Genomic DNA, 18,922 nt, shown 5'->3' with positions numbered 1-18,922 from the left:
ACTCTTTATATGTTTTTTGGTGTCTTCTTTGGTGTCCTTTTTAGGTGGCTGTTTTTCAACCCCTGCTTTTGAGGAACTGCAATATCCTTGTTTTGCGTGGCTTCTGCTTTGTCAGCCGTATCTATTTCTCCAAGGTTACATTGTTCCCTTTATTTGATAAGAGTAAAAAAAGTATTGTTCTATTCTACTGTCCTTATCAAAGGTGAAGATGAGAAGGAAGGTGATGTCAGCAGAGCTACTCCATGGTGCATTTTCCCAGTTTCCAGTGATTTGTTGATCAGGCACTTACTGAACAGCAATGGGTATCATTTGATTAGTAACACTATAAAGTTTTTTCTTTTATGAATTATTACAATAAAGGCTGTGTGAGGCACCTACTTAAGATAACACTGCATTGTCCTTTATGAAATGTGTCATTTCAGTAAGATCTTGTTGAGTTTTAAGTAAAGAGCTAACATTTTAAGAAGGAAAAGGCTGTTTCTAGTGTCCATTGCACCCTTTGAATGTTCATAACATACCTTCTCAGGACTAATTATGGGCCTTAGTAAAATTATTCTTTGAGGTTGGCGGCTAGAGATCTAGTGCAGTACTTACAGATCACTGCTCCTGGTTTTTGGTTTCTAAAAATTACTTCATTATAGGTCATACCTACATCAAGTTTCTGCACAGTCATTTGTAATGCATGTCCTGATAGGTGCTGAGCTCGAGTGCCTGCAGAGGAGCAACAGTCTTAACAGGACACTGCTGTACAGAGTCCACTTGCAGTCACTTCTTGTTTCATAGACAGGGGAAGATGACCCAATGACCTGCCTCACAGAATCAACTGACTTTGTGAAATGGCCTGTACAAATAAATAATTCCATCAGATTTTGCAGAAGGGTTTAAAAATCAGCAGTTGATGATCCAATTTCATGCAATGTGACTTCTGAGAAGCGTGAGTTTGAGCTTTGTTTCTCTGCCACAGTGGGCAGGTAAGGGCACCCTTTGCGCTTTTAAGTAGAAATCTCTAGTCTCTGCTGTCTAGCTCCTAAACAGTGCTGATATTCAGCAGCATTAACTCCTTTTAAGCATTTCCATCTTTCCTTTGAGGCTTGGTCTGGAGCTGTGTAGATGTTGCTTGCAGCAGTTCATTGATCTATTACAATGCACAGTAGAGAAAGATACCTCAGGATATGTTTTATGTTTGTCCTTAACCCATCAATTAAAGTTTTCCTGAAAGGAGTACTTTTTTCTGTTGACTTGTGTGTCATTCCATCTCACCTTTCTCCCCTCACATGCCCATTTTCTATATTTATGAGAAAGCAGAAATGTCTGCTCACCAAAACTTCCATTCCTCTCTGGTTTAAACTCGGTAGAATGTGATTGGATCTTTTTTAATTCTCCTTCCCTGTTACAGTTATGGAAATTTTCCTTACAGAAAAAACCCAACCACAACTGCAGGCTTTGGGCAGAGTGCCCATTGCAGTCAATGAGAACAGCTGGACTTGCTGGTGGGCTGTGCAGAGGGCTGCTGGCTGTGTGGCTTTCCTGGGAAGGTGACTAATAATGAAGACAGCAGCAGGTTCTGAGATGCCATGGGGACACCATCCTGCCCACTGTTTCCAGAGCAGGACACTGCGGATGAGCAAATGCTCCATATTGTCAGAGAATGTACTTTCGATGTCAGTAGTCACAGGTATTTGTAAGTGACAGAGATCACATTTGGGGGGGGTATGTGTTTAGCTAATTTATACTGCAACCTTTGAAACAAAAGCAACATTCACATCCTCAATAGCAGCAGTGCCAACAGTCTTTCATGGCAGTGATGAATGACAGTGGTGATTGAAATACCTTGTGACTAATGTCCTTGGCTTTTAACTCCAAGCGTTCCAGGACCTCTGCTTGGAAGTCAGAGTGGACAGTAATGAGTCCTGACACGGCTGGCTTTGCTCCCTTACTCAAAACGGAAAGAGCATGTGTACCTTGATCACAGTTTGGTGCCAGCAGCTGAAGGAGGGGAACAGGAGGGCTGATCTCTGTTAATCAGTAGAAAGCCTCCTGGAAAAAGACTTGAGTGTCTCTTGAGTAGTGGTAGAGAGCAACTAAGGGAAATGTCTTGTTTGATGTTTAGTCTCATGACTTTTATCCATATTTTAAGAAAAAGGACATCTTGATTTAAGGCACTGTTTTATTGGAGGCTTGGATTCTGTTTAATTTTTATGGGTAAACCATTCTTTCACTGCAAAAGTAGCTAATGATAGCCTTCTAAAAGGAGCAGTTTCTGCAAATTCTCCTATTATAAAACATGGCATCCTGTGAAAGACATTTTGCTATGTCTAAGTAGGACATCTCTTTCAAAGATCTTCAGCACAAAAGAAACAGAAACACATCTACAAGAGTGCTGTCAAACCTCACCACAGAGGTGTGTCTCCTCTGGTGAGGGACGGACATGGTACTGCTCTTCTGGTGCATGCATGCACATAGACATCACTCTGCTTTTCAAACTTGATTGAGAAAGGCAAGGGACTCTTTTCAGACAAGCCCTCCTTTTTTCCTGTACTTACGTCAGCTTTTTTTCTCAAAGAGTTTGAAACTAATCCTTCTTCTTCCTAACGTGTTTCTTGGAGGAACGTGTTCATGTTCTGGTGTGCTTGTGGTGGTGCAGCAGCATGTTAATGTGACTGTGATAGCAAGAGGGGCTGAAGCATCTCTTAAACATCACTGTGCGAGTGTAGGAAAGGGTTAATGCCTCATGCTGCTTCATCTGTTGAGGATGGTTAGCATCTTACAGCAGTGTTTCACTGCCGAGAAAAGGCCAGTGTGACATTTACTAAAGACTGTCCCTGCTGCTTGACATTTCAGCATCATGTGTGGCTGGATGCACAACCTGGAAAATAGGAAGAAATGAGGACGTGCACAGGTGGAGGAGGCTTCATTTAAGAGGAAATGAGCATGGGGATCGATGGTGTCCACAAATTGATTTGTATTGTGGAGTTCTGTGCTCTTTTAAGATTTTCCTTTCTCTTTCCTATTTTTTCTTATTTCCTTATCTCATGTATAAGGAAATATCTCTCTTTGCCCCCTCCCTCCTTCTTTAAGCGGAGAACAAAAGTTCAAATTTAGGTGACAAATGAATTTTTAAGCAATTTACTTTATGAAACTCCTTCACTGAAATATTTGTGTTGTTTTCTGTTTGCTTGGGTGTGTTCCTGCATGGCACAGGAATCTCCCTGTCATTTTGACTGAGTATGAAGGGGATGTTGCTTCCTCTGTTTGTCTGTGTCATCTCAGGGTGGGTGGGCTGTGACTTTCCTTGTCAGAATATCTGCTTTAATATAGAGAGATATTTTTTGCACTTTCCTAGTTGCTGTGGTTCAATGTGAGCAAGAAGACAGGTACAGAGTGAAGGTAGTACCCTGGAGATAGTACAGGGCAGCCTCCAGAGCCTCTAACAGTCCCTGTGCAGCACCTAAATTCTGATCAGCTCTTGACAGGCCTTTAGGGACATCACGTCTTTTCAGAGGTTTGTAGAGTGTTTGAGATCATACCGGGTTTGTTCATAAAAAGTCCTTTCCAGCATTTCTTGGGCGGGGGGGGGGTGGGTATTTCATAGTGGCATCCCAGTATTTTGTGTTACTCTTTTTTTTAGCAGTCTAGTTCAGGATCCCAGAAAATACGGACGCATAACCAGTGTAATTTTGGATGACTTTTGGGCTAAGTAGAGGTCTGGAGTGACAGATTATAGAGGAAGAACTGTTGTGATTTTCCTGAAGGCCTGAGTCTTGCTTTTAAGCATGACTGAGATTAATCTGTGTATCTCCCATAACACAGCAGCTGCTCTGAGAGAAGCATTTGGAATTCTCCAAGAAGCATGTTTCAGAGATTCTTCACATTTTGTGTGTTCTGTGAACAGCTGCACTGTGATAAAGAACTTCTTTCAAAAGATCATGATTAAAAGTTTAACAATGTTTTTAAGAACTTGGTATCTTAGCAGTATGCTAAACTTCACAGAATTGGGAAAACTTTCTTCTCGAAGCTTGGAGTTTTATATGAAAGCGTCCTTCAGTGTACTGTGTTTCATGCAAAAAACTATCTGCATCTGCATGATTGAGATCTCGTTCGTCTTGCAACATAAACAGATGAATATGTGTTATCAAACCTAGGGGAAGCTTCAGCTTTTATGATGTCTGTCTTTTGGACATCAGTACTATAAGCTCAGTCTAGATGTAGTTTGATGCAGGGCTTCATTTGAAGTGAGCTGAGTTTGACCATTTTATGTACCATTGCAGTTTTTGGATGAGTCTGCCTCATCCATTTGCTGTCCGGATTCTTTTTTTCCATTCACAATTGTTGTGGAGAGCTTTGTATTCTTGAGATTTAAGACATCATCGTCTGAAATTTGTAGTAATCTCCTTAATTTAGCAACAGTATTTTCTGGGCTATTTAAGAATATGATAGTAGGTATTTGCTACGTGCCTTGAGTCTGCTGATGTAAGTAGTTCTGTGAACATGGAAGTTGATTTAATAGCATTTAATAGCATTTAATAGCATTTTTGGTACTAATTTTGGTAAACCTTCACCAGCAAGTTATGGTAAATTTTCCCTGTGTTTCAGGGATGTTGTAATTGGCCTTTGAGCAACACTGTCTAGTGTATCTGGAAGAAGAGAGAAGGATTTCATGGACTGGCATGGCTGGTAGGGGATGGCAGCCTGACTGAAGGAGACCCGTCAGGGTTTCAGTTGATCTGCAGCTTTGGCAGCAGCTGATGCGGGCAAGAAAAATTAGCATCGGAATGATTTGGTGCACTTCTCTGAGCTCACCGCGCTTGCGACACGTAACTGCAAGTCCCCAGCTGGGAAGTGTTTCATGTTTGCCTGGTCCAGAGGCAGTACAAAATGACTATACAAAATTTGGGCTTGTGCACTGCACAATTTGAGGCTGTGTGTTGGGGGGTAGGTATTCATTTATGTTGGTTTCAGATGGTGTTAAACCCAAGGAGGGCTTTTGATTTGTGTCTTGTGCAGCTTTCTGAAGAGATAGTTGTGGGTAAATTGTACGTTTGTCCAGAGAAGTGCTTTCCAATGCACTGACAAGCACAGCCGAGCAAAAAGCAAGACAGCATTTTGTTTCATGAACTCTTTTGATTTTCCTTTTGCTTTTGCCTTGGTCTTGGGAATCTGGAAGGTAAGAACTTTGTTTATCCCTTAACATTAGTGTCTCATAATTTCTAGAGGCAGCTGTTGAGCAGAACATGATGTTTTGCAGCCTTCATGTCAGGAACTTTTATTTTGTGAAGAGATGCTCCAAAGTCTATCATTCCAGTATAACTGTGGACAGTTTTCTTCCCTAGCATATGGAAATCAAGGTTTTGGAAGAGAAGGAAGAGTAGGGTAACTTTGGCTTCTGCTTCTGTGTTTTAGATAATGTTACAGCAAAAGCAGATGGGCAGATGCTGGCCTTCAGTATGAAACTGCAGGAGTTTCATGCATAGCAGTAAGAAGTCCGTTTTCCTTTTACTAGATGGATTTAAGACAGGTCTGGGCTGTAGCAATGGCAGGTTATTGCATTGCCCTGTAATTTTGCACAATTTTGTTAAAAGTTACATTTCCTGTTCTACACAAGAATTATGAAAATGGCTTGTAACAGGGATGTCTGAGGTTGTTTGTAAGTACATACAAAAGAGATAACAAAACTTGGTCGGAAGGGAAGTGCTTTTCAAGTGTTGTCTTATAAATGCGTGCAGCTTGAATTGTTCCAGGCCTGTCCTGATGACCATGGTTCTGAAAGAGGTTTCTCTTGTTCTGTGTGTCAGAGGCTGTTTACTCACAGTGCTGTACTATAGACAGTGATACTCAAGGTAGTGTCAGAGTTTCTGCCCACACTTCACCAGTGTGCTGAGAGCAGGTAACAGCCTTACTGTGCAGAAGTAACTGGAGCCCACAGCATCCTTAGGTAGGAGTGACCATGAGTTGTTTGTGCAGTTCATGTGTGTGAGCAGTTCCTGTTTGGTTGGGTCAGCTGTGCCAGCTGGGATAAGCCATAATAAAAGATGGTTTCTGAAAAGGGAGTCTGACTATTGTAGTAAATGGAAAAACCTCTCATGCATGAAAGTAGTGATAACTTACTGAAATTCACCTTACCATCACCAGAGAATAGAGAGTTCTGATCGATGTCTCAAAACATAGTGAATGAATGACAGTTGACCATGGAAATAACACACTTTCAAGCCTCTGAATGAAAATATGCATTTTTATATGGAAATGTGAGAAACTTGTAAACTGGTGAAAAACTGTCATGTAAGAGTAAGATTTTATATATAGAATTCATTGTTGTAGGATTTTTTTTTTACTAAGGCCAAAAAATGCATAAACCTCTGAAAAATAAGAGGTATTTTATGTGGATAACTCAATGCTAGTAGCTCTTCCAAATTTACATTAGGCATTTTCCTTCGAGGCTTAAGGCAATCCCCAGCTTGAGGAGATTATGTGATTCCTTGCACCTTTCTCTGAAGCATCTGGCATTAGCCTCTGCAGAAGACAGGATATTGGATTAAAAAAAAAGTCCTGTCCTCTGTGGCAGTTTCTGTGTTTAAATACTCCCTGTCAATTGTGACGTGGGCAGAATGATGACATTTTCTTTGCAGATGTTAAAGAAACGCAAGGCCTAGCATCTGCCTTGGAACTTTCAGGAGCAAATTAGTCATTATTCTTAAGAATCCCTCCCTTAGTGGCATTATTGAGCTCCTTGATGGAATCATGCCTGGACTCTGAGGTCTGGCTTATCAGCTGTGGCTTTAAGTGTCCTGAACTTCCATTTGCTCTTTTGGCATCCTGCAGCTGAGCAAATGGTGCTGCTTCACTGGGCAAAGGGATGCCCATTGTCCCTTTCTCTGTGCCAGAGATCTGTCATACATTCTGGTCTATAAAAGGTGGATCTTAATTTATTACAGGGAAAAAATAGTGTATTTGAGGAGCTGGTGTACTTTTTGTTATCCCTTTAACATTTATGGAGATCTTGGGTATTAGGCTTTTAAGCTGCTTTGTTGAAATTCATTTGACAAGGACTTGCACAGATGGTGCTTTTTGTCTGAAATATGGTGCTTTTTAATTTCCCTTAGGTTATCCTGATGAATCTGGCTAGAATTTCTGCAATGGATATTTGTCTTCTGTATCTCTGACTTGCTTATCTGAAATTAAATTTAGTCTGATAGGAGCAATATCTGCGTGCCTTTAATCATAGGCACAGCTAGCATACTTGGTCAGTTGTTTCAGTCCTGTTATAGTCAGTAGTTTCTGTGCTGTCAATGCCCATGCTCTAATATACAGAAGTAATAAAACACTGAATTCTGTTCCTCTTCAAAGCAGATGTTTTTCCTTCTCTGACAGTATTTTTCTGAAGAGAAGAAGCTGGCAAAAGATGATCAGTTGAAAATGCGTGACTAGATAAGGAGTTTCATGAGATGCTTGTCTGTCCTTGACTTGGCCTGATATTAGTGTTGACTAGGAGAATCTGACATGTTTTTGCATCCCAAAAATATACTGTGGCACCTGAAAACTCCAAATACACCTCGGGTTGGATTGTGCAGGCGTGTGCAACACTTAGATTGCATTTTTAATCTTGGTGAATATGGCTGATCTGCCAGGCTGTGTGGTACAAAGACAACTACTGGAAGCGGCCAGCTCAGCTCTCCAACATGTGCCAGCGCCAGCCATGGGCTGTTCTGTCCCACAGCTCCTGGGCTGTCTGTGTGGGCTGGGGACACACGTGGAGAGCACTCCCACAGGGACCATCACCCGGAAGGGTTTCTGCCAAAATGAAGACCCGCAAAAAGAAACGGGAGGAGGCAAAATAATGCCAGTGTCACAACTAGCCAGAGGCAGGCTGTGCCAAGTGGGTTGGATTTCTGACCGGCCTCCGAGTGCCTTTACTGGCACACTGCTGGGGATTGATGGCTCAAACTGGCGGGGAGATTGTCCTGACCTACTTCAGCCAGCGTGACCCCACTGGCTTAGCCTGGACCCGGAGCAGCCCTGCTGATGTTGCCAAGCCCAGGGGAGAGAGCTGTAATCTCCCAGCCAGGAGCAGCTGCTGGGAGCTCCCAGCCTGGCAAGTGCAACAGGGGCTGATGCCAAATGCCTTCTCAGTGATTCTGGTTTTGCAAAAGGGAATCTGACCCCACTGCAGAGAATATGCGTGTGCAGCAGTGCCTGGTCATCTTGCAGTTATCTGGTTGAAAGCCAGTCATTTTAACAGCAGACTCAACTCACTACATTGTTGTTCCCTCCCACAAGGGTTAATACGAGGTTCTACTTAAGCATTCTCCATCACAAAGCACTATTTGGGTGCTGTGGTTTATTTTTGCCCACATAGTAGCATTTTTAAATCTGACCCCAGAATTGCGGGGTGTAGGAGAAGGTTATGTTCCTTTGCCTTGAAGAAATATATGAGGGCAAGTGTTTGCAACTATTTAAAATTGAAGTTACTTGTGCAGAATTATAGGTATACTGATAAGATGTGTTTTCTGACTGTCCTAGGCGTTTGGACAGGCCCATACCAACCACAAGAAGGTGGCAGCAGATGGAGAGAGCAGAGAGGAAACCTTGATTCAAGAATCAGCTACCAAAGAAGAATACTACATGAAGAAGGTTATGGAGTTGCAGACAGAATTGAAGCAGATTAGAAATGTCCTTGCCAACACACAGTCTGAAAACGAACGCCTTAATTCTGTTGCCCAGGAGCTGAAGGAGGTGAGTGAAGATGCACAAGGTACACTGCAGCTTGGACTTGTTACATTTTCTGGTGCTATGTAACCAAAAAAAGGTAAGATTCTTGAGCTGAAAGGTGATTTGACAGACATGTGGCTGGATGTTTGGCAAGCTGGTTCTGTGGGTACTGCACATCAGTTCCCTCAGTTCCAGAATTGCTGCCTTAAAAAGCAGAGAAACCTGTTTAGGCCAAGCACAGAGACCCTTGGATGTACTTTTTCTGCTTCATTCCCAATGCAGATTTTCTTGATAATCTTTTTCTTCAGAACATCTGCAAAATATTTGTGTCATAATTTCCCTTTTTATCCCTTTTTCCTCCCTAATTCCTGAAGATGTGGTATTATAACAAAACACTGAAATGCACAAAGAGAGGGATATTAAAGTTTATAGTCTTGTGTTTCTCTCATGATATGATGGCTTTTACATTTATGTAGATTGCTTAACATGATGGCTTTGACCTTTTATTGTTTTACTATTGAAACCACATATTTTTAAGGGGATATGATTGCTGAGAAGTTACTTAAAGGGTTTAATTACTTACAAAATCTGTAGCTCAGCAGAAGTCTTTGTGGCAGTGGTGCAGAAATGATTGAGAGCTCAAACCATTGCTTAAATTCAGACTGGTAAAACTACAGAAACTATAAGCCACAGATGGATGGATAAAACAGTCAGCAGTTCTTACTCCTGAGTTTTCTTGCACCTTCCCTTGAAGCACTGGGGACTAGTCTTGTCTAGTCCTAAGCCGATCAACTGGCCTCCCCTGCCAGGAAGGAAGGCTGTCCAAGAGCCCATATCTGAATCCTAACTCATTCCGTGTGGCCTCAGCTGCAAGTGTCGCATGTAATTTTTTAGGACATAGTAACAAATATGTGGATAATATTTAGTGGTAAAATTGATGAGGAAGTGTGGGTTACTTCTCTGGAGATGTGGGGATTCACTGGTGCCTCTTTTTGGGGTATTACAGAGAAAATTTGTGGTACAAAGTCACAAGTGATCAAACAGGCCAGTCAACTTCTCCTTTAACTTTGTGGAACAGAGGTGGAATCAAACCTTGTCTTTAGACAGGGAAGCAGTTCTTAGAAACAAAGACACAGCTCTTGTCTGTATTTCCCCAACCTTTAAGTCTAGCTTAATGGAAAAGCTGCCCACCCCAGAGGTAGCACAGTGCCTGTGAAGGATTCTGGTACTTCCTAAAGTGCACTGAGCGGCAGATTTCCAGTCTTCTTCCAGTGTCACTGCAACTAGAGGTGATTTTTCTTTCTGGATACTGCCACATTCCAGTCACACGGGCTCCTTTTCATGAACGTCAATTCATGTCATCCCTCAGCTTTCCTGTGGCCCTGGGTTTGTGCAAATATAGAGAGACAGCACTTAGGCATGGAATATAGGATATAGTGACTTGTAATTTGCATTGGTGTACTGTAGTGTCTGATTGCAGCAACTTTGATTCCTTGGTGTGTTGTGAAGCTGTGCTCACTCTGTGGCTGAAAACAAGCAGACAATTTTATACAGTCTAATCTTTACCTGATGTGTGAGGGAATTGCAATTTCAATTTCTTAGTCTTAGCAGTTGCAAGTGATTCAGTGTTTGTGTTCAGAACATGCCAGATTCAAGTCTTGGCACATGCTCCAGCTGCAAACATTTCCCTTATCTCAGTGTGCTGTGTGTGCCTGTTGGTATCCGTGTGGTTACTCAGGACCCCTGCTGCACACCCTGGAAATGTCTCAGCAAGGGCTGAGACTGTGTTTGGTCATCTCTCTCATGCCTGTGTCCAGCTGGGAGTGGAGAGCTCGGGGGCAATCTGAGTTTGTAGGCCTGAGGCTGAAGCTTGCTTGGCTGGGCTGCAGGACAGGTGAGATCAGGCAGCAGGTCCCATGTGCCAGCTGAGGTGACAGGCTGCCTCTGTCAGCAGCTAGAAGTGGTTTTGAATTAGAACAGTGGAAAAACACCCCATCGCATCATGGGCACAGCTACAAAAACACTGTGGTTCTAGGCAGCTCTATTCCCTGTTTGCCTATATCTGAAGCTATGAATTCTATGAATTGTTTTAGAACATACTTTTCACTTTGTATGAATTAAGTGTTTGAAAGTAGGGCTTGAAGGAAAATGATACTGGAAAACATACAAGCTAATAATACAGTGATCCATTCCTTTAGCTATATATATGTTCCAGCTCCATTTATTCAAGTGTCTGTATATATTCATGAAAGATCCCAAGATCATACTACACCAATATATTGGCTTTTACTTCTTTTCTATTTCAAAACAATGATAACTTTTTCTTTTAAGTCCTTCATTAAGTCCTGCATAAGTCTTGGGGCTGAGGGAAGGGAATATTTTATGTCAACCAGTTTCTATTTTTTTCTATCTGAGGTCTTAGATTTTGTGAGTTTTAACTCTGTGTCTCTCTCCAAAAGGATTAATTGTATCATATTTTCAACTTATTGCTCTGTTTATAAAGAAAATGTGTGTTGAAAAGCAGCAGCAAATACATGTCCAAATAAGAACATCTGGAGTCATCTGAATCTGTCTTTCTCTTGTGAAAAGACCCTTCTTGTTAAAGTGGGAACAGATTTGGGCACTGACTTCTGGTCCGGAAAACTTTTGCTGGTTGCTACAGCCAGTGAAACAACACAGATGTGAATGCTGCCTTCCATGCTTGTTCCTTGACTTTTTTCTGAGTCAATGGTGAGAATTTGTAAGAAAAGCAAGAATACAAAATCTAATTATTGTGTAAATGACTTAGTTTTCTGTAATTTCAGTGGGTGAAGGGAAGAGTTTCTGTTTCAATATTATTCAATTAATTAGTGCACATAAAAAATATATAAAGGATATAAAATTTTGGAATTTAATTGTAGTTGATCCGGTTGTCATCATTTGAGGGTTTGTTTGTTTTTCCAGGTCAACCAGAATGTGGACATCCAAAGGGCCCGCCTGCGAGATGATATTAAGGAATATAAATTCCGAGAAGCACGTTTGCTGCAGGACTATACTGAACTTGAAGAGGAAAACATCTGTCTTCAGAAACAAGTGTCTGTCCTGAAACAAAGTCAGGCAAGTTTTTTAACCAGTGAGCATTGCTTTGGTAGCACCAGTTAATTCCTGTGTTACAGTATGGTTCTGTCTCATTTGAACATCCAACTACTTATTTTCTACCTTTATACTACTTTTGAAACTATAAGCTCTACATTTTAGCACCAAAACTTGTGTTTTCTGACTCTATTTATACACAGTCATAATACTTCATTGATTCTACTTCGACTTCCAGGTCCTTCCATTGCCTTCTTTTTCTCTGATGGAAGAAAAGTCTCTATTGTTCTGCTTTGTTACTTTTTGCTATAGTAGTTTTTCAGTGTCATTCTATAATGCTCCCTGTCCATGCATCTTCCATCCTTCCCCTTCTACAGTATCTGGAAATGGGAATGTTTCTGAAACAAATGTTTTAATTGCTGCTTAATCCTTACCTTCTCTCTTCTTTTCTGTGCTCCTCTTCTGTTTTAGCTACTTTCATTAAACTTGGAATGCTGTTATAGTTGCTCTACACTGTCACATCTGTATGACTGGTAGTCTGAAAGGTGACATTTAATTGTGCAGCTCCAGCTATTTCCAGAGTTTTAGAAAACTGCATTCTTGGAACTTCATAAGAACTTCCCTGAGTTATCATTTGTAGAGCTAATTAGATTAGATGTGGTCTTTGGTGTGGTTCACTTACGTTCATCTATCAGTGTGGGACTTGCTATTTTTATTCTTCAGGTAGCTGTCAGTCCCATTGCATAAATAAAGCTCGACTGGGAAAGTGAAGCACATAGACAATAAAGATGCTGCAGGGAAACAGGTTGGGAGAGCTGGGGGTGTCCAGCCTGAAGAAGAGAAGGCTCAAGGGAGACCTTCCATACTTAAAGGGGCTCCAAGAAAGATGGAAAGGGACCTTGGACAAGGGGCAACGGCTTCCCACTGCCAGAGGGCAGAGATAGATTAAGTAGAAATTTTGGGCTGTGAGGGTGGTAAGGCCCTGGCACAGGTTGCCCAGAGCAGCTGCAGCTGCCCCATCCCTGGAAATGTTCAAGGCCAGGGCTTGAAGCAACCTGGTCTAGAGGAAGGTGTGTCCTACCCATGGCAGGAGGAGGAATAAGATGAACTTTAAGGTCCTTCTCTGCCCAAACTATTCTCTGATTCTACAATTCCATGATAATACTCCTAAAATGAAAGTTCATTAGAAAACTCAACGTTAATACCATCTGTTGTAGTCAGCACGTAGTAAAATCTCTTCAGGATTTGCTGCAGAACTCCTTCAGTGTTCTGAACAAAAGCTGCCCTGCCAAGCTAGAAAAGTGGGATATCAAATGTATTTTATTTATGTCCAAGTAAAACTCTGTGTTAGTGTTTATTACTTTGGGCCTCACTGCCCACAGTGGGGTTCCAGGTTGGACCTGTTCTCATCTGCATATATTTGGTCTGACTGTGCAGTTCTGGGTGCCCTGACATCCTGCAGTAGAGACAAAAGGGCCTGTTAGGCTCTAGGTGCAGGCTGGAGGAGAGAGGGAACTGGTAAAATCAAACCTATGTAGTTGGTTACTTTTGGGTTTTACCTTTTTGCCTCATTCATCATATTCAGAGCAGCAGGTGAAAGTTCCCAGCTCCTTGTTCACATTTTAGAATAACAATACTGGAGAATGCTGCTATTCTGGCCTGAGCCAAATTTAACCTCATATGCTATCTCAGTACTTGCTAGTAGTTATTGACTGCCGTATTTTCATTCTGGAAACTTTGAAAATTGACTATTATCTGAAATATTTTATCTCAGTAGATAAATATTTTATCTCAGTAGAAATATACAGAACCAAGAGCTTGCTCTTTTCATGGCAGTGGATTATTTAATTTTCTACCTTGTCCTAATCCTACTTGATGTACTTCTAATTATTCTAGTTTTTAATTATTCTAGTTACTGATGTAAGTAGAAGCAGCTGTCAAGTTTTCCCAGGCAACACTGAATCAACATGCTTAATTCCTGGTTTGTAAATTGGGTGTGGTTCAGCACTGACAGGTTGCTCTATGTTGACATCTAAAATACATTTAATAATTGGCGAAAAATAAATAATGTGACATAACATATGGTATAAGTTCCTTTCTTTTAGAGTCAGGAAAAATATTCTATGTTTGTTTCTTCCCTTCTTTCCCCAAGTGATTAAAATTTTTACATTAATCGGTGATGTACATAATTTCAGTGCGAGTGAGATTTAAAACAGTGCAGTATTAGAGGTCAAGAGATAGCATGCCATCAAACTCATCAATGTGTTTCAGACTCTCAAGTGTAGAGTCTGAATTGCAGCCCTTTCAAGATGTGCTGAAATGATGATGAGAGAAATGCCAAAGCATTTCATTTTGAATGTATGAAAGCAGAGCTTGATCACAATTTTAACCCAGTGGCATTCAAATGGCAGTGAAGCAGAGTATCAAAGTGTACCTTTGTCATGCCAGGTTTTAGAAATGTGAAGCTTAACTTTGTAGGAAGGCTGGCCAGGGAATTTTTTAATCAAACAAATGTCACATGCAGTGCTAGGAAAGACTGTTTTGGGATACTTCTGTGTTGGAACCCAGGAATTACACAAGCCATGTTTACAGTCATAGCGCTAAAACTAGACTCCAGAAATGAAAGAAGTATTCTATTACTAGAATATTTAAGTGACATCAAAGATTCAAGAGCAAAAATGATTTGGTGCCTTGCAGGCAGACATTTTCACGAGAGGTTTTTTCCCCCGTTTGTATATCTCCAGGTGGAGTTTGAAGGCTTGAAACATGAAATCAAAAGGCTGGAAGAGGAAACCGAGTTCCTCAATAGCCAGCTGGAAGATGCCATCCGACTGAAGGAGATCTCTGAGCGCCAGCTTGAGGAGGCCTTGGAGACACTGAAGACAGAGAGGGAGCAGAAGAACAACCTTCGGAAGGAGCTGTCTCACTACATGAACATCAACGATTCCATGTACAACAGCCACTTAAACATCTCTTTGGATGGGCTGAAGTTCAGCGATGAAGCCACAGAGCCCAATAATGATGAAATCATGAATGGATTTGAACAAAACTGCCTCAGCAAACTCAGCAATGGCAAGAACAGTACTTCAACACCTAAGAAAAATGAAAGCTTCCCTCCAGCCCCAAGTCTCGTTTCGGATCTTCTGAGTGAATTAAACATTTCTGAAATCCAGAAGCTGAAACAGCAGCTTGTGCAGGTAAATAGGTTCCTAAACAGTTTTGCACTTCCAAATAGCTCCTAAAGTTTGTTTGGGATGTAATTTCAGTCTTTAGGTATCTCATATGGTACTGTTTATACTGTATTTTTAAAGGCTTCAGTTGATTTAGAATTTGATGATGTTAAGTGTTTGCTTGTCAGTGAAAAATCACAGCTTTTTTCTTTTCCTTTCTTTTATTTTAATGCAGTGGAATTGGCAGTCATGTCCTTTCCTTGGTAGAAAGTTCTAATGCATCTCCTGTGCCATACTTGCTGTGCAATGCTTCATTTTATCACTAGCAAGAACAATAGTAGTTTGTTTCAAAATTAAAAGTCACCTTCATCAAAGGAAGTTTTGTACTTATATTTTCTGTAATTAGTTCAAAGAGCATGAAGTCTTAACCAGCACCAAGCATTTCTGTGCTATATTTGTGCAATTAAGAGGTCAGAGAGTTTAGAACAAGGTGCACGTTTCTGTTTCCCACTAATATTTTGTCAAGTGTGTTTTAAATTACCTTCTATAAGAAAAAGCCCATGTGCAAAAAAACTCTCAGAATTTTTTAAAACAAGAAATTTAAGAAGAGAAACTTGAAAAAGTTTTGGTATTTCTGAGTCTTTCATGAAGTTCCAAGCTTTCACCATAGAGTAGCTATGTGTTTTCTAGAATTTACTTGATAATTTAGAAGGCAGCAATAAACTTTAGCTTGTGGTTATCTGAAAGGAAGTTTTCACAATGAGACCATCAGCTAGGAAATAAACGTGTAAAAATGTGCATTTTGAAGAAGAGATATGAAAGAATTGGCAATGAACTTAAGATAATTTTAAAATACATTGTTGTACCTTTCCCATAATGTGCAAGCGATTGGATTTCTGTAACCATATGGACCATTGGCTAAGCTGCTGTCTCTTAGAGTTAAAACCATTTCAGTGATACAGTTGCCTTAACATGGATGTCTGTGTTCCTCCTGCATTTCAGATGGAAAGAGAAAAGGTTAACTTGTTAACAACACTGCAGGAATCTCAAAAGCAGCTGGAAAATACACGGGGGGCCCTCTCAGAGCAGCATGAGAAAATTGGCCGGCTCACTGAAAATCTGAACGCCATGAAGAAGCTCCAGGCCAGTAAGGAGCGTCAGTCTGCCCTTGACAACGAGAAGGACCGAGATAGCCATGAGGATGGAGACTATTATGAAGTTGACATCAATGGGCCAGAGATCCTGGAGTGTAAGTACAAAGTGGCTGTGGCAGAGATTACTGACCTGAAAGAAGAGCTCAAAAATTTGAAGGCAAAATACGAAGAATGTGAGTCTAAGTATGAGGAAGAGAAGAGTAGATATGAGACTGAGAGCCAAGCTCTCACTGAAAAGATCACCTCACTGGAAAAGTCCAGTCGGCATGATAGAGAACAGATGGCCAGGCTGGAGAAGGAGCTGAAGAAAGTCAGTGATGTTGCTGGAGAAACACAGGGCAGCCTCAGCGTGGCCCAAGATGAACTGGTCACCTTCAGTGAAGAGCTGGCCAATTTATACCACCATGTGTGCATGTGCAACAATGAAACTCCAAATAGAGTGATGCTGGACTACTACAAGGAAGGCAAAGGTGGACGCAGTAGTCCAGAGGCCAAGGGAAGAAGATCTCCCATTCTTCTTTCTAAAGGGCTGTTAACTATTGAGGTGGGAAAGGCAGAGAATGGAAGTGGTGACAGCAGCCCATCCCCGGTGTCATCTCTGCCATCCCCCGTGTCAGATCCTCGGAAGGAACCGATGAACATTTACAACTTGATTGCCATAATTCGGGATCAGATCAAACACCTGCAAGCTGCTGTGGACAGGACAACTGAGCTGTCCAGGCAGCGTGTTGCTACTCAAGAACTTGGGCCCGTGGTGGACAAAGACAAGGAGGCTCTCATGGAAGAAATCCTGAAGCTGAAGTCCTTGCTGAGTACCAAGAGAGAGCAGATCGCAACTCTAAGAACTGTGCTGAAAGCCAACAAACAGGTAACCAGGTCTTAGAGGTCCGACGGTTACAGTGTCAGGGAATTAGTTCATAAGCACAAGCGAGTTTATTTTTGAGGTCATTCTGCCATTCCCTCAGCTCTGTGGGGCTTTCATTGCTGCTGTTTGGCTAGTCTGAGGCTGAAGCTGGCTGTTCCATTAGAGGCACCCAGCTGTCCCACTTGAAGATGAGCACTGGGGCTGTAACTGACTTCAGCTTCTCACATACTCCTGAGACTTTATTAAGGTACAGATAGCTTCAATCTGTCTGAATTAGATCAGGTTATATTTAATGTAGAACACCTAAAATGAAGAGGTAATCTTATTTTCTACTTGAAAGAATTCTAAAGTTATCCTTAAAAGAGTCTGAAATTTAAGTATCGTTCTCTCTCAAACTGCAAAATAAAAGAGATCCTTCTAAGATGAGAATGTGATATAAGAATGTGGTCAAAATAACAGAGGTGAAAAGTAAAATTAGTCTTTGGGGATTGGACATTCAACAAGGTTAGCAGTACAGTAGGACCAAATAACTGCCATTGAAGCACCACAGGACATGCTTCATCTTCTTCTCTACGGTTAAATTGAAATTGTCTTAAGAAAAAGTATGGTGTTGTTTAAGAATGAAATAAACACATTGTTTGCTTTTGCACATTTTAATAAAGATGTCCCAAATGTAAGATAAGTAAAATGCTACAATGGTTGAAAAACTGTGCTAGTGATTGACAAATGCATTTAAGTATTGAGATACTAAGTAGATTATTTTGTTTGTTTGTGTTGCTAGTAGATAGGTTTCACTACATCTATATTCTGTAACTTCCTTGATGCTGCTGCATGGTTAATGGGAGTAGGAGACAGCTGTTCCCAGTGTTCAGAAAGGAAATTTCATTTTATCTGTACAAGATAAATTGACCACAAGTTTAACATTCCAGTACAAAGTAAATGTTTCATTATGTGAATAGTGATTAAAAATCTTTTAGCCAGCCATTTGATGAAGAGTTTCATTAAATGTTATGTCCTGTTCTCCCTGGTAACCAACAGACTGCAGAAGTAGCCCTTGCCAACTTAAAAAGCAAGTATGAGAATGAGAAAGCGATGGTTACGGAGACTATGATGAAGCTGCGAAACGAGCTGAAGGCTTTGAAAGAAGATGCTGCCACCTTCTCTTCCCTGAGAGCCATGTTTGCTACAAGGTAAAGACTATAGTGAGCTCTGCAAAATTTACTTCCTTGCTTGTGTGGGGAAGAGTTGAACATCCTTCCCATCCACCCTGCAGAGAGTGGAGCGGTAGGTGCTTTTTCCCAAGTTCATTGCTTGCAATGTGTGTGTCTGTGGTCACTCCTGTTGGTGAGGAACATGCATGAATATAGTGTGCTGCTACAAAACATAAAGCTGTTGTGGCAGTATTTATTCAAGTTGGCTGGGAGATTACGTATTATCCCTGGTTCGTGAATCCATTAGCTCTGAGAAGGAATGACATTTAACAATACAAAATGAGCATTTAATGTACACTGAAGATGGGACTCTGCTTTACCTTGATGATCTTGAAAAAGATAAAGCTGTTGCAAACCTCTTGGTATTCTTAGGTTGTCCATCCTGCAGTTGGCACCTGTTGTTTCATTGACCTGTGTCAGCTGCTTTGATTGCTTTGTCTTTGGAATTTGGTTCTGCTTCTTAGTTGTGCTTTGTGGTGCTGACACTTAGAATCACTGAATCATCAAGTTTGGAAGAGATCTTTGAGGTCACCAAGTCCAACTCTCAACCCAGCACTGCCACTTAACTTCTAACCCACACATCCAGCACTGGATTCAGGTGCTTTTTGACCACCTCCAGGGACCTAGGCAACCTATTCCAATGCCTGGCCACCTGAACAGTGAAAACATTTATGTAATATCTACTCTGAATCTCCTCTGTCTCAGCTCAAGGCCATGTCCTGTGACCCTCTCACTGCAGGCACAGCA

At 41.2% G+C, this 18,922-nt stretch overlaps 1 protein-coding gene across 2 annotated transcripts in view; it reads left to right on the top strand.

The window, feature by feature from the left end:
• Positions 1-18,922, top strand: part of BICD2 (BICD cargo adaptor 2) — a 50,589-nt gene that overhangs the window by 21,168 nt on the left and 10,499 nt on the right. For both annotated transcript variants that reach the window (XM_066327000.1, XM_066326998.1), the window contains exons 2-6: positions 8,515-8,727; positions 11,647-11,799; positions 14,520-14,972; positions 15,948-16,967; positions 18,003-18,154. In XM_066327000.1, coding sequence (XP_066183097.1) covers positions 8,515-8,727; positions 11,647-11,799; positions 14,520-14,972; positions 15,948-16,967; positions 18,003-18,154 — 1,991 coding nt within the window. The remainder of the gene's footprint in view (positions 1-8,514; positions 8,728-11,646; positions 11,800-14,519; positions 14,973-15,947; positions 16,968-18,002; positions 18,155-18,922) is intronic.

Source organism: Sylvia atricapilla, chromosome 11 (assembly GCF_009819655.1).
Source record: "Sylvia atricapilla isolate bSylAtr1 chromosome 11, bSylAtr1.pri, whole genome shotgun sequence".
NCBI lineage: Eukaryota > Metazoa > Chordata > Aves > Passeriformes > Sylviidae > Sylvia > Sylvia atricapilla.
The sequence above is the reverse complement of the archived record's forward strand: the minus strand, read 5'-3'. Positions and strand labels throughout refer to the sequence as shown.